The 14,242-nt window shown below is 41.2% G+C and overlaps 1 protein-coding gene across 5 annotated transcripts in view; it reads right to left on the bottom strand.

Moving 5' to 3' along the window:
- Positions 1-1,766: 1,766 nt before the first annotated feature.
- The window catches only part of CHRD (chordin), a 204,489-nt gene continuing 192,013 nt past the window's right edge, over positions 1,767-14,242 (bottom strand). For all 5 annotated transcript variants that reach the window (XM_083177388.1, XM_083177391.1, XM_083177390.1 and 2 more), the window contains 19 exons: positions 13,768-13,885; positions 12,917-13,013; positions 12,694-12,835; positions 12,242-12,379; positions 9,942-10,018; positions 9,313-9,460; positions 8,711-8,817; positions 8,453-8,569; positions 7,685-7,841; positions 6,953-7,194; positions 5,336-5,449; positions 4,907-5,113; positions 4,632-4,725; positions 4,064-4,114; positions 3,849-3,946; positions 3,667-3,769; positions 3,309-3,463; positions 2,960-3,059; positions 1,767-2,826 (listed from right to left, as the gene is read on the bottom strand). In XM_083177388.1, the coding sequence (XP_083033514.1) occupies positions 2,762-2,826; positions 2,960-3,059; positions 3,309-3,463; positions 3,667-3,769; positions 3,849-3,946; positions 4,064-4,114; positions 4,632-4,725; positions 4,907-5,113; positions 5,336-5,449; positions 6,953-7,194; positions 7,685-7,841; positions 8,453-8,569; positions 8,711-8,817; positions 9,313-9,460; positions 9,942-10,018; positions 12,242-12,379; positions 12,694-12,835; positions 12,917-13,013; positions 13,768-13,885 (2,330 nt within the window). In that variant the 3' untranslated portion in view covers positions 1,767-2,761. The remainder of the gene's footprint in view (positions 2,827-2,959; positions 3,060-3,308; positions 3,464-3,666; positions 3,770-3,848; positions 3,947-4,063; positions 4,115-4,631; positions 4,726-4,906; positions 5,114-5,335; positions 5,450-6,952; positions 7,195-7,684; positions 7,842-8,452; positions 8,570-8,710; positions 8,818-9,312; positions 9,461-9,941; positions 10,019-12,241; positions 12,380-12,693; positions 12,836-12,916; positions 13,014-13,767; positions 13,886-14,242) is intronic.

The raw sequence follows: 14,242 nt of genomic DNA, 5'->3' as shown, positions 1-14,242 counted from the left end.
CAATTAGTGTAGCTCGTACCCTCACTTCATTTGACGTGTGTCAAGCCTGGGAACTGTACCATTCCCAATTGTAGTCCCTGTGGATGGATAAAGTGGAGATAAAGGGCCAGATGTATCAAGCTTCAAAAAGTGATAAAATGGAGAGTGATAAACAACCATCCAATAAGTTCCTACCTGTCATTTATCAAACCCAGCCTGTAACATGACAGTTAGGAGCTGATTGGCTGGCTGTTTATCACTCTCCATTATATCATTTTTTGAAGCTTGATAAATCTGGCCTAAAGTGGAGATAAATTAGAAGGAGATAATGCAACAGCCATTCAGCTGTTTGAAAAATGACAGTTGGGAGTTGATTGATGGTGCATCATCACCTTCCACTGTGGGCGGTAATCAATGCCGCCGGCGAGGGGGTTTGTGCGGTGAGGGTGGCTTGTTTTCTGCGAGGATTGCTGAAAATAAGCCATTCTTGCCCTGTAACGCTGACTGCTCACTGTATTCAATGTTCCAGGAAAATCCTCACCATCAGAGGACGGCGAGGAATCCATGGAACGTATAGCTCGATGGCACCATTGAATATACCCCTTTAATGTTTTCCCTAGTGCTGAGTAACATTGTCCAGTGAGCATCAGACAGTAAGCACTAATGGCCTCATAATTTCAAAGAGGAGCCCCCTAAATAATGTGCCCTTTAATTGGAATCTGATATAAACCAGTGTCCTTAGTTGTCCCCTCTGCAACCAGGGCTGACCATGAATTGTATTGGCTCCCCACTGAAAAAAGCGGTCTGGAGCCACATGTGCCAGATGGAAGTGGAAGCCTAGTGGCTCCATGCATCTCCCCAGTCCAAACCCAGCATTTCCAGTGACTTCCAGTTTTTACATCACTAATACAATATGTATTGTTTGGAGCATAGAAGGGAAAGGGGGGCACATAATAGAGATACTTTCAAATATATAAGGTCAGGGCGATAAACATTATTCAAATGAAGGGAATTATTAGAACACAAGGACATGCACTGAACCTGGCTGGTTCTAGGGAAATTAGAGGAAAAATAACTTCACAGAAAGGGTAGTGGACAAGTGGAATAGTCTCCCATTAAAGGTGGTACAGGAGAACAATTTAAACATGCATGGGATATACATAAGGATATCCTTACAAAGAAATAAGGATCAAATAGGGTTTGAGGTAACAATATGGTTAAAAAAGGGGCATACTAGATGGGCTGAATGGTTCTTATCTGCTGTCAAATTCTACGTTTCTATCTCATGAGGGATGGAAAGAATGCAAAGCTAGGGCAGTATCCGCAGCCTCAGCCACCACGGTTCATATCAGGCACTTATAAAAGAAAGTATGAAGCAGCCAATTAGGGTACAGATGGGATGGGAAAATACATCAAAGAGTTACCTCCACCGATAGCACTGCCCCACAATATGAGAGGTAAAGAGGTACAAAGTTTGTGTCAGTATCCGCCACACCTAGTGCTACCGCACAGGAATCAACGAATGTGTGTTTAGCAATGGAGAGGTCCGTACCTTGTAGATTATGGTGACCTCTAAATCCAGTTCTGACATCATGACATAAAGGATGGCACCTCTTTTGTCATTAGATGTTGGTCATGTTTCCGATCTCAGCATATTCCCTTTACCTTTCACCAGATATGTTATTTGTTACCCTAAAACTACTGCGAGTATAGTCATTACTATATCCGGCCTCTCTTCCTTAGCACATGCAATAGGCTACTGTATAACAAATAGAGCCATATTTGTAGGTGGAACAGTTTCTGCAGTTTATTTCACTTCAATAAATACATTCAAAATTAATAATTAATTTGCACAGTGGCTGCATCCACTGAAAACACTATAAATAATACAAGTTCTTCAAAAGTGTTGAAAAAATAAAACAAGACAAATACATGTGTATGTTCCTACATTCACTATATATATATATATACCCACATTTAGTGTATGCGTACATATATATATATACAGTTCGTCCCACATCCACAATAAACCTTTGCCTGTCACATAACTTCTCATCTAACCCTTAAATATTTAATACCTCTGAAACCATGACTGCTGAGCACTGCACATGTGCACGCATTAAATCTGCAGAGAACCTTCCAGCAATATGTGTTGGTTCCTGGCTTATTGAGGAACTGACATTTCCCTGGGGTGACTGGACTTGGAGTAGCTCCTATCAGACAGATACGCTGATTTGTGAAAGGATCAGTCTCAGGGTGTCATAATTTAGGTTCTGGCTTGCACCTTCTACATCCCATGTTCTCACAGTGAGAAGCAAAACAAAGTACTGGGAGCTTTGGCACCAATCAGTTCTGCAGTTATTATGTTAAGGAGTTGCCAGTTGGAGTTATGACAGCAAAGAGTCTTTCTGCAGTTGTTATGATAGAATGAAGCCGGGAAAGCTAGTCCATTAAATCATTCTGTAGCTGCCATAACATAATGTAGCCAAGAACAGTTATTGTATCACAGAATCCAGCAAAGTTCCGCAGAGTCCTGCACTTGTCTTGTCAAAATAACCAAAGAAATGATGACATCACGGAGTCGTGTAGCTGTCACAGCATGGAGTAGTCAAGGGAAGTCATGACATCAGAGTTCGGTAACAGTCATGACACGGATCACTCAGGAGAGTAAAGACAATATATCGAGTCCTGCAATTGTCTTGACACTGAGATGCCATAAGAAGGTATGACATCAGAATCTTGCACTTGTCGTGAAGTTTTCAACAGTCTTTCTCTCACATATCTAGTAGCTCCATGTACTCACAGGCTCGTCTGTTTTGAATTTTTCATCTTCATCGTGGCTATCAGCTGTGTGAGATACAGGGTGGTTATTAGCTTAGACATAAGGAGACAAAGGTATTAAGGTGCAGAGAGTGAAAAACACAGCAGCCAAGCATAGAGGAATTGCAGTACTGTCATTTTCAGTGATGTACAAACTCACCTTGGCACTCGCTGCAGCAAATGCTGTCAGGCTTTCCGCTCACGCTACATTCAGGGTCAGTGCACTTCCATTTCTGTTTTTCACATTGGGGTACACCATCCTGGGAAAGATACATATAAGTCACTCCTTGTTGCTGTACAGCGATAGTTCTGTCCACCTCTCCTAATCATTTGCCTTCAGTTATTATCTGCCATCTTCTACACCTAATTAATGAATTAACTTAATGCTTTGCTTTCTTCTAATTATTGTCTGACAATTTCTCTATCACGATTCAATTCTAACTCCATAGCCCCTCGCATGTTTACTTTTTGAATCTATACCATCTGACCCGCTGATTTTCCTCACTTACCACACAAATGCAGGTGACACATTTCACCACACCATGTGTTGGCAGCGTTGGGTGCCACCTCTTGTTGTTTGAATACAGTTGCCCCATAACTTTGCATTGCCGTGGTTCATCCGATTGCATTCTGTCCGACAACTCCAGTGGGTTTTGCTCTTCAACTGCAAAGTATAACACATTCTAATACATATTCATACAGTTCATCCGAACAATTGTACCTACAGTTCATTCTACAGTTCCAGTTCATCCGAACAATTGTACCTGGAACTTTCCATGCATTTCCTTCACTTTATCCTGCCATTTATAATCTATATTTAACATCTGGTGCATTGTAGCGTATATGCCCCCTCTCTTTTTATCTCACCTGGACATTTCTTGCAGCAGTCCATTGGATTGGCACGGATAGGGTTGGCACAGGTAAGTCTTGGGCAGGTCTCTCTCACACAATGTAGGTCTTGTGAGGAACTCTGGCAAAGAAAGAAATGGATTAGCGGAGCTGAAGCAGAGTTCAGTAGATAGTAAACAAGGGATGATGATAATTCTCACCTTGCAGGAGCAAGTTGCACAAAGAACAAGACCGAACGGTTCAACCACTGGATGCCAACGTGTGCCAGCTGCCCTCCATAAGCCATTAAAGTAACAACCTTTAAGAGAGTACAAGACTTATTATGGAAAGTCAAAGACCTGAGATAATAGCATAGGAAGAAAGGTAGACATTGAGTGCACATAGTGGAAATGTAAGGAGGTAATGCATGTCTTACCTTCACTTTGAGGTCTTCCTTGTTTTTTCACTTCTCGATTCTCTTTTTTCTCTAGTAACAAAAAGGGAAAATATTGATTGATACAGATCAAAATTACAATGCGATAAAATGATGACAAATTGTGATATTTAAAATGGCATCTTGCTCTTACACTGATTTCAAGAGCTACAGGCCGCTCTATATAATTAAAATAAAAAATTTGAGAAATGCTTTTCCCTTCATTGTAATCATGTTCATGTGCTTTTGTTATATGGCTCTGATTTGTGTCACATGGAAGATTGTAACGCTCCCTATATATGTGTGTGTGTGCATGCGGGGTGGGGACAATTGTTTATCACATCAGCAGCCACTAGATGGTGCCTGATGGAACAATTCAATTATTGGCCCATTCAGGTGGCAAGCTGAAATTAGTAAAAACTGACCCCTTTGGTTCCTTTTGCTTTGGACCGGTGTTTGGGCGCGCAGCCAGAGCAATACTCAATTGAATTCCCCCCATGTCAAATATTTCTCTTTTCTAAGTTGCCAGAGGCATTTGAGGTTGACTCCTGATTCGTAGCAGACAACTCACCTTCACACACCGGACAGCACTGGTCAGGCAAGTGGACAAGTTGGGTACAGTTCAGAGGTTGACACACTATAGGATCACATATCACTGTGCGCTTCTAAGAGAGAAATAACACAGCTAATTAGAACAGCTCAATAGTGGTCTAAAACTGAAATACAAATAATTATTATTGATAATTACTGATAAACCTTATACAGGGGGCAGATTCTTTAATGTCATTACTGCTAGTCAAGTTTTAAAGCCAATCCATTTAAGTACTGCACTAAGTCACTCCTCACCTGACAGATGCATACAGAGCACTTCCTGTCATAGTCAGGGGCCCATCTTGCTCCATGAGCCCTCACTTTGCCTTCAAAATAGCAAGATCTGGGATCCTTGCGAAGTTCTTCTGTATTGCCCTCGTTATTCTTCTCCACTGACTCAGGCTCGGAATCCTCAGGAGACATGGTCGCACCTCCAGTCCCACAACTGTTGGGAATGTGTACCTGTAGGAAAGAAGCCATAGTATATTAAACAACATGTACTTTGTATTTACAGGTCAATATTTACAACATTTTCGCATCCCCTTCACTTCAGTAAATGTAGGTTTATATGGTTATTGAGAGCTGCTTAATAAGGTACAAAATAAAATATTGACATGTGTTCTCAGGTTCTGCAACTGTCATATGTAATAACACTTAGCACATATCCATAAGTAAATGACTCACCCGACCCCGTATCTCTCCACGTGGGTTTAACTTTGTGCTCACTTGAATGAATGCTGTCCCTCTGTTCAGGTGACTGAACAGTTCTAGGTCAAGGTCCTTAACACTACCCTGAGCCTGTTAAAATGAAAGGTGAGAATCATATTATTATTATCCTTTAGTTTGTATGGTGCCACAAGTGATCAACAGCGCCCAATTACAGAGTATATAAACAAACAGGCAAAACGAGTACACAGTGAGTTACAGTTCAAGGCAATGTAGGACAAGTACATGGTATATAAACGTAATTTCATCAGCAAAATACACTGAAATAAGTATCCCTTATATAGTGCACCAGCTGAAAGCTTTTGTTCCCTTCTCTGTAAAACTGAACTCCCAGTGGGGAGAAAAGTGCTTTGCAGCTCATGATAAATAGGAGTGATCCGGTCCACGTCTCATCCAAGCTTCCCATCCCATTTTAGTGACCTTGTATCAATAACAAAACTATTATTTTTCTCTCTATATATATGGCCAGATTTACTAAACTTCAAAAAGTGACAAAACGGAGAGTGATAAATGGCCAGCCAATCAGCCCCTAACTATCATTATCTAACACAGATTATAGCATGACAGTTAGGCGCTGAGTGGCTGTAGTTTATCACTTTTTGAAGTTTAGTACATCTGGCCCAGTAGTACTAGTAAACCGCAAATAAACATCTGATATATATATACCCTGAAGATCCTATGAGAAAGTGTAAAATTGTGTATCCCTGCATATAGCAATACCATGGGTCAGGGTGATTATGCACACAGCCGGAGTACATAGCATATGCACACAGCCGGAATACATAGCATTTGCACACAGCCGGAGTACGTAGCATATGCACACAGCCGGAGTACGTAGCATATGCACAAAGCCGGAGTACATAGCATATGCACAAAGCCGGAGTACATAGCATATGCACACAGCCGGAGTACATAGCATATGCACAAAGCCAGAGTACATAGCATATGAACAAAACCGGAGGATATAGCATATGCACAAAGCCGGAGTACATAGCATATGCACAAAGCAGGAGTACATAGCATATGCACACAGACAGAGTACATAGCATATGCAGACAGCCGGAGTACATAGCATATGCACAAAGCCGGAGGACATAGCATATGCACACAGCCGGAATACATAGCATATGCACAAACCCGGAGTACGTAGCATATGCACAAAGCCGGAGTACATAGCATATGCACAAAGCCGGAGTACATAACATATGCACACAGCAGGAGTAAATAGCAGAGGCAGAACTCTGGGAGGCAATGGAGTCATCTGCCGCTGGGCTCCTGCTCCCAAGGGGGCACCTCTCCTCCACTTCGAGTTTGAATCAGGTAATTGAAAGCAGTTGATATTGCTAATGTGACTGACTCCCCCTTCTACCATAATGTTTGCAAGTGTCACACCCTGTATTAGATCCCATGACCTTACTGGAGACAGACACCTTACTGAATGAGCTATTTGGGGGGGGGCACCAATACTAACCTTGCCTCCGGGCAACTGGGATGAATTTACGCCACTGGTACATAGCATATGCACTGCAGGGAACACACTATACTCCTCAACACTACCAGTTTCTCCAATCTCACCTCTGATCCATAGAAACCTTTCAGTAGCCTCTTGTGTCCATGGGAGCTCTCACTGACTTCCCCCAGCTCAGCAAAGCCATGCAAGTGTGCATTCAGTGCTGCATCCTCTGCACGTCCCAGTCCAGTCACCACAATCTGGTAATGTAGGTGGCAATGCTCATCTAGAGATACCCAGGCATGACCTGCAGACCCGGTCTTGAGAGGTGGTGACACAAACTGGCCAGCCAAAGGTATTGGAAGCTCTGCATAAAGAGAATAGCACAGATTAAATGTGGAGCACATACAATTCTCAGGATGAAGACAGAAGGTATGTTTCTAATTAAGCAAATGTTTATCCCAGACAGATCCCATGTCATGCCGTACCTCAATGAGTGAAGAACAGATTATGAGATTCGTGAAAAGAGAGGAGGAATAGGGAAAATGTGATAGGGAGAGTAATAACGAGAATAGGACATGGGGAGATACATATAGCCAGTGGAGTAATGGGGTATAGCTCAGCCCTGTTTTAATATTTTTGAGCCCTATGTCCACTTGTGAGGTCCCCCACTGCACCTAGCCGAGTCATACAGAAGTGATAGCAATGGGCAGCTGCCAGTATCACCACAATCACACAGCATATGAAGGGGTATAGGTTAAACACGAATATAGATATTATATAGTCAACTAACCTCTGCAAGAACTAAATGCAGACTGCAGTATATATTTGCATACTGTATATGCTTTCAAACTCACCCTCATGTCGTGTCCACAGCCCGCTGTATAGTAAAGGTGTAATCTGCCCCCTTAATTCTCCTTCTTGGAAATCCTTTGTGATTATGTTAAAGAATAGTTCACTCTGAAGTAGCATGTGCAAGTCTCGGGCATTGGCGCCTGCCCATAACCCCCAAGCCTGTTTTGGAGAAGAAAACAAATGATACTGAATGTTATACGTGTTGATACTGGACATTTATGAGTTGTCACTGTTGAAGTGCCTCTATTTACAGATTACAGGGTAACATACTCGTACTAGTGTTCTGACACCTTCTATATTGTGCAACATGTTTGTACATTTCATTAACTATATTATGGGGGGTATTCAATGTGGGATCACGGCTGTCGATCCCCGCCGACCGCAGAACGACAGGCGGGATTCAATGTCCCACCTGCCGCTCGGCGCAAAAGGGGCGTGGCCCGTGAAAACGGCCGTGGATTGTCGATCTGCGGCCCAGATAACGACAATTCATGGCCGGTATCGGCAGAACGGGCCCGACAGCTTCTGAAGTCGGGCCCGTTCTGCCGTGATCCCTCATCAATGCTGTCCTTAATGACAGCATTTAATAGGGAGCCGCCGCTATTTCCCACGTCGGAAATAGCGGCAGCAGATTGAATACCCCCCTATATTGTATGCACAAGATTACCACTATTTTACATGTTCTAGATATTTTCTTATTCTTTCCCCATGTGTACCTTCTGCTTCACAGTATTTCTGCCAGTCGCACACCATTATATCCTATTTCTCACCTTTCCATCATGGAAGTCCTTTGTGAGATCATGTAGAATATTGCGCCTAATCTTTCTTCGAGGTTTGGTCTCCAAGGTTACTGCCGTCACTGAACTCATAATACCAGCAGCTTGAAGCTGTAAACACAGGCCATGTATTATTTTGGATGTACTAAGAACAAAGTGACTTTCCCCCAATCCGGAGAAGACACCCCCACCCCCAAGCAGAAATGGACATGAAAATAAGTAGTTACTCAAGAAAATATCCACACACTGTACCTCATACTCCAGTGTTCCATTCTCATGGAGAGTGATGGTGGCTGAGCCAACTGCTCCAGTCTTTGTGGGGTTCAAAGCGTCACCTCCTGACATCACACTCTGCAGGACTAAGGTATAACAAATGAATATGTGCATGTCTAGCACTAAAGCTAACATTTAACTACTTACATGTATACATATGTTACTGTTCTACACAAGCTATGCTTTACTGTACAACTATATAGCATAGATAATGTGTATCTTAGTAGAGAAAGTAGACAATGCTTTGATGGAGAACTTGTATACCGCCAAGTAGTCCTTGTCATATTCAAAGGGACACGTTGCTTCTATTTGCTTAGAAAGGAGATAAACCTCAAACTGCATTATTTAAAGCAGTCATCTTGGAGGCTTGGAAATAACAGGGGGAACATAGTGATAAATGCTGTCTCTCTAGAGCAGATGTGAATGTTCATATCCAATCATGGGAGGATGTGTTTTTTGACCAGGTACACATCTTTACTGTTGAACCTCCAGGCCACAATACAATCCAGCTGGTGGCATAATACAACCGCACTGGATCACCCAACTAGAATCATTTGAATAGAAGGAAGTGTTTCACTTACTGTCACATGACTTCCTGACGGTGATAAAGCCTGATATGTGCTGCTCATGCCTTCCTTCTGTCATTACTGCAATCTTCAGTTGTCCCCGAGCAAGCCACTGCATCTCCCGGCTGGAGAGATCTGGCAAAACCTCTGCAAAATCTGGCTCCTGTAGTGGAAGTGAATAGAAAAAAGTGAATCATAATAATAATAATAATCATCATACAAAACATGTGGGGGAACTACAGCAAAATAACACCTGTATTAATGGGTCTATGCTATGCTACAGCTGCCAATCACAGAAGTGATTGGATGCAGCAGCGAATCACAGAAGTCCATAGGAGATATATGTTTACACGAGGTGCCTCCAATGGCATCTCCATATTGTCACATACAGAGATGCAGGAACAATGACAATAATATCTACCTATGAATCCGCCCTAAAGACAAAGGGGATTTAAGCAATAGCTCCAGAGATGCAGGGACAAGAAGGATTCTGGTCATTTTAAAAGGCAAAACCAACCTGGTTTTGTCTTTTTAATTATTGCAACTTTACAAACACGGCAAACACACCAGAATCTGCCTGTAATATATCACATAAGGCAGTAACAGTGCTACAATGTCAGTAATGAGGCCTGTATCTGACTCACCTGTATGCTGATATTGGCATATAGCTCCCGTATTACATGACTCTGGTGTAAGATTTGCACAGTTATTGGAATCCTTTCTGCAATGGGAAAGAAACATCAACACATATTAACTAATACTCAAACCACATTTTTTCCAAATTCCTTTCTTCACCTCACTTCCTTTTTGTTACTTCCTTATCTCAATATTCCCCATTCCCTGGAAATGACTATGCAAGTTCCGCAGTATAGCCTCACTCTACACAGGTTTACATATAACTGCCTTTTTTGGGTAATTCCATTAAATATCCCATACGTGACACTGTAAAAAACATCTGCAGATGTGTATCATTGGTGGACAAGTTATATTATAGACTCTAAAATACAAAGAGCTGAATATTCAATTAGAAGTTTCCTTTCTGTCCTGTACGGAATATGGAATAGCCCCTGTGCTATTTTAGATTTCATGTGATTCAATTGTTAATAGGACAATTGAACGATTGAAAGAACAACCACATCCAGTACTGAAACAGAGCCTGCTCTTGCACAAGTGAATGGTTTCCACCAATAGACTGAGGTAGATTATAGATCATAGCCATACTTGCCTACCTGACCCTCTCCATGTGGGAGAAAAAGCTCTGCTCCTGGACTTCCCCGGTAATGTATGATTGCATTAACCTGCGGGGAGCCAGGTAAAGGTGTTTCACCACAGGTGCTGGCAATCATACATTACCAGGGAAGTCCAGGAGCAGAGCCTTTTCTCCCGCATGGAGAGGGTCAGGTAGGCAAGTATGATCTCAACCCATGTAATGCACAGTGGTGTTTTCAAATGTCACATCTACCATTGCCATAGTGCAGACTGACATTATTATAAGATGAGAGATGAGGGATGAATCCCACTCCCCATCACTACTGTTAGTTGCATATGTCAGGTGCAGCAATGGTATAAGAAACCATTTCATTCCTACCTCCAAGATCTTTACAAACAGCAAAGGGACGGTGGTATGTAGACATAATGCCAGCAATTACAATGCACAATGTCGACAGTTATGACGTTGACAATTTTGGAAAGTCAACATTGGATCATTGATCATTAAAGGCATATACAAGATGTTAACATGTTTACAATGTTGACATTCTGCATGTACAGCCAGCGGGGAAGGGGGGTTAGGCTGCAGGAGTAGGTTATGCTTAGACAATAGGGGAAGGTTGTGTAGAGAGTAGCGCTATGTACTGCCCACAGGGCTTATTCACCATAAGTCATCCTGACATCACCACAGAAACAGGAAGACACCATTGTACCATTGGAACCGCCACACCAGGTAAGTCACCACTGGGGACATTTTGCCAACATTTTAGTTATGTCTACTAATAAGGTCGGTATGCGGCATGTCGACAATATATATCACACCCTAGACAGCTTATGTACAATACAGTAGCACTGGAGTACTTCTTCGTTCTAATAGAAAACCCCAGTGATATTACTATGTGACATTACCACCAGTGCAGCATACCTGTATACTTGATTGGAATAGTCAAATTAGCCATTCAATGTAAGGTACAGAGGGGTAGATGTATGAAGGAGAAGTGGTCCATGGCAACCAATCAGCTGTTCTGTATATTTTATATTATGCAAATGATAGATGTAACTTCAGTGCTGATTGGCTGCCATGGGCCACTTGTCCTCTGACTCACTTTCCCTTCCTTATCCCTGCTTCATACATCTACCCCAGTATTACTATGATACATTAGATTTATTTGTGAAAAAACAGACACCTATAAGAGTCTCTTGATTTTAATATGGTTCTAGTAATTAGAAGACTACAAAAAAGTGTGAAAAATAAAACTGAAAAAAAAAAAAATAACACCCTAGGACTTGTATTATAAATACTCATATTTTGAATTCATGTACAGTACTCATTAATTGCAATTTAGTGTACGTTTCTGAGATTGCTTTGGATAAATAAAGGAAACATTTGGAAAATGTTTGGAAAGATTATGGAATTATTATAGCATTTACTGTATATAAAAATATACAGATTTTATTATGTGAAAAAAAAACATGGAAACAAAAAAACACAACATTTCTCTGGGCAAAGTGATAAACTGAAAAAAAAAAAACAATTCCCTGTGCAATAAGTACAGTGCAAAATATAAAAAAAATGGTCCTGGTCATAGACTTTCAATCCTGAATGGGTTAATCATTATGAACTCTTCACTTCATTGTCTGGATCTCTGACTGCACTGACAAATAAATAGCCTGTAAATTACCCTCCTGTGGAAATTAGCACCTAAATTCTACCGGATTACCCTTTAATTCTCACCTCGTTCTCCACCTGTTATTCCCCTGAGCATAAGGATGAAATGTAGATTGTCGTCCACGTCGCTAAGTGTCAGCATTGCAAGACCTCGTTGAAATGATTCCTCTGGGTTTTCTGGTGTAAGGAGGGCACTAAATGACTCTGTAGTAAATAAGAAACAATAATTAGAACAGATATATTTATTTATATTTTGCTGTCACCCTGCTACCATGTGTATTATTTATTTGTTTATTTACAATTTCTTATATAGTGCAGAAAATTCCATTGGGCTTTACAATAGGAAACAGTGAGGTAGGGGGGTCCTGCTCGCAAGCTTACAATCATCTTATCAATATAGTATCTATCTGGTACTGTACTCTCTGGTACTATAAAACCTTTTCCTGTGTTACATTATTATATCTTGTCTGAAAAACATCATCACCTATTATAGATATGCTTGCCTACTGAGTCAGTACCTGAAAACAGAGCTTTGTGACGGACGATCTTGCCAGATATTTCAGGCTCTGAAAGAGTTGTGGTCACCAAGGTAACAAGAATGTGTCCCAAACGTAGAAGGTGCAGAGAAGATCGAGGCATTGACCTCCATATACCACAGATCTGGAGAAATATAGTCTCATTAGAGTAAGGAAGAACAACAAAAACAAACTACAGTACACAAAAGCTGGGATCTCTACTTACTGTGTCACTTGGTGGGTATCCTACTCTGTGTACAGGGTGTTCAAAAAGCACAGTGCCGTCAGAGTCTGAGAAGCGAACACGGGAGAGGCTGTCCATCCTTAATATGGAAAAATAAGATCAAGTAAGAGAAATGTGAATGGTGTAGATGAGAGAAGAGGAAAGAGTGTGAAGTCAAATGACAATAGGTATAATAATGGAGTATAACCAGGTGAATGGAAAATACAAATTGAAGGCACTATAAGAAAAAAGGCACAATAAGAAGGGGACAGATGTTCAGCATGAGATGTGAGGACTGTAGAGATTGTCTGGTAAGTACTAGTGCTCCCTAGTACCCTATAGAGGAGAACACGGAAACTTGCAGTGGTCCAGATTCAGGAAAGCAAAAAAAAAGGAACTTTGTGTCGGGAACACACCATGTTGCAAGGCATAAAATACATTTATAAGGTTTCTGTGCAGACCGAATACTGTCTGCTTTTGCATGTAGCCCATATATGTTAGACAAATTCATTATTGCTCTGCAATTTAGATTTGAGTTTAAACACACCGCATACAAATCTAACTCTCTGCACATGTTACATCTGCCCCACCTGCAGTGCAACACGTTATTTCCCAGATGATTGCTTTTTTGCTTTGCTTGCCACTCTGAATCAGGCCCAATGTACAGCTGGCAGATTTATGCGTGCCCACTACACATGGCATTGAACTAACCAATGTGCAATGGGCTGGCTATAAAGAAGTTGTAGTGAATGAATAACAAAAACAAAACAGCAGAATAAATCTGTGTGTACAACAGAGAAATGACAGAAACAGCGAAGAGAAGAATGAAGGGAATAATGCCGATATATTCTCACCCTTTGTAGGTAATTGAGAAGAGTAAATTGGAACGTTGCAAATTAAATTTAGCTTTGGCGAGACCACTGTTGATTGGGGGCCAAGCACGGCTGGAAGCAGTCATAAAGGCCACGTATTCTGTCAAAACATGAACACAAATACAACATGACACGACCTACTAAAGTAAGATGTTCATATAAAAAAATAACACATATTTTACTGCATTATAGCCGAGTTACAGGGGAGCCGGGAAGGTCACCCAGAGAACCTTCACACACTTGGGTATTCCATGTGTATGCCAATTTATTCATGAACTGAATAATAAGACAAAACAATAATCAAATGATAATCAAAATCATAATCAAGCTATTGCTACAATTAACAAGTATTACTATATCCATATTATCACAACTCATCATTAGAAACTAGTAAATAAGATGATTTGACTAAACTGGCCATGAAACAGTTAATGTTGGGGTTTTGATCCCTGTCCCC

This window comes from Crinia signifera, chromosome 3, assembly GCF_055691185.1.
Source record: "Crinia signifera chromosome 3, ASM5569118v1, whole genome shotgun sequence".
Taxonomy (NCBI): Eukaryota; Metazoa; Chordata; class Amphibia; order Anura; family Myobatrachidae; genus Crinia; species Crinia signifera.
This window is presented reverse-complemented; position numbering and strand designations above follow the sequence as displayed.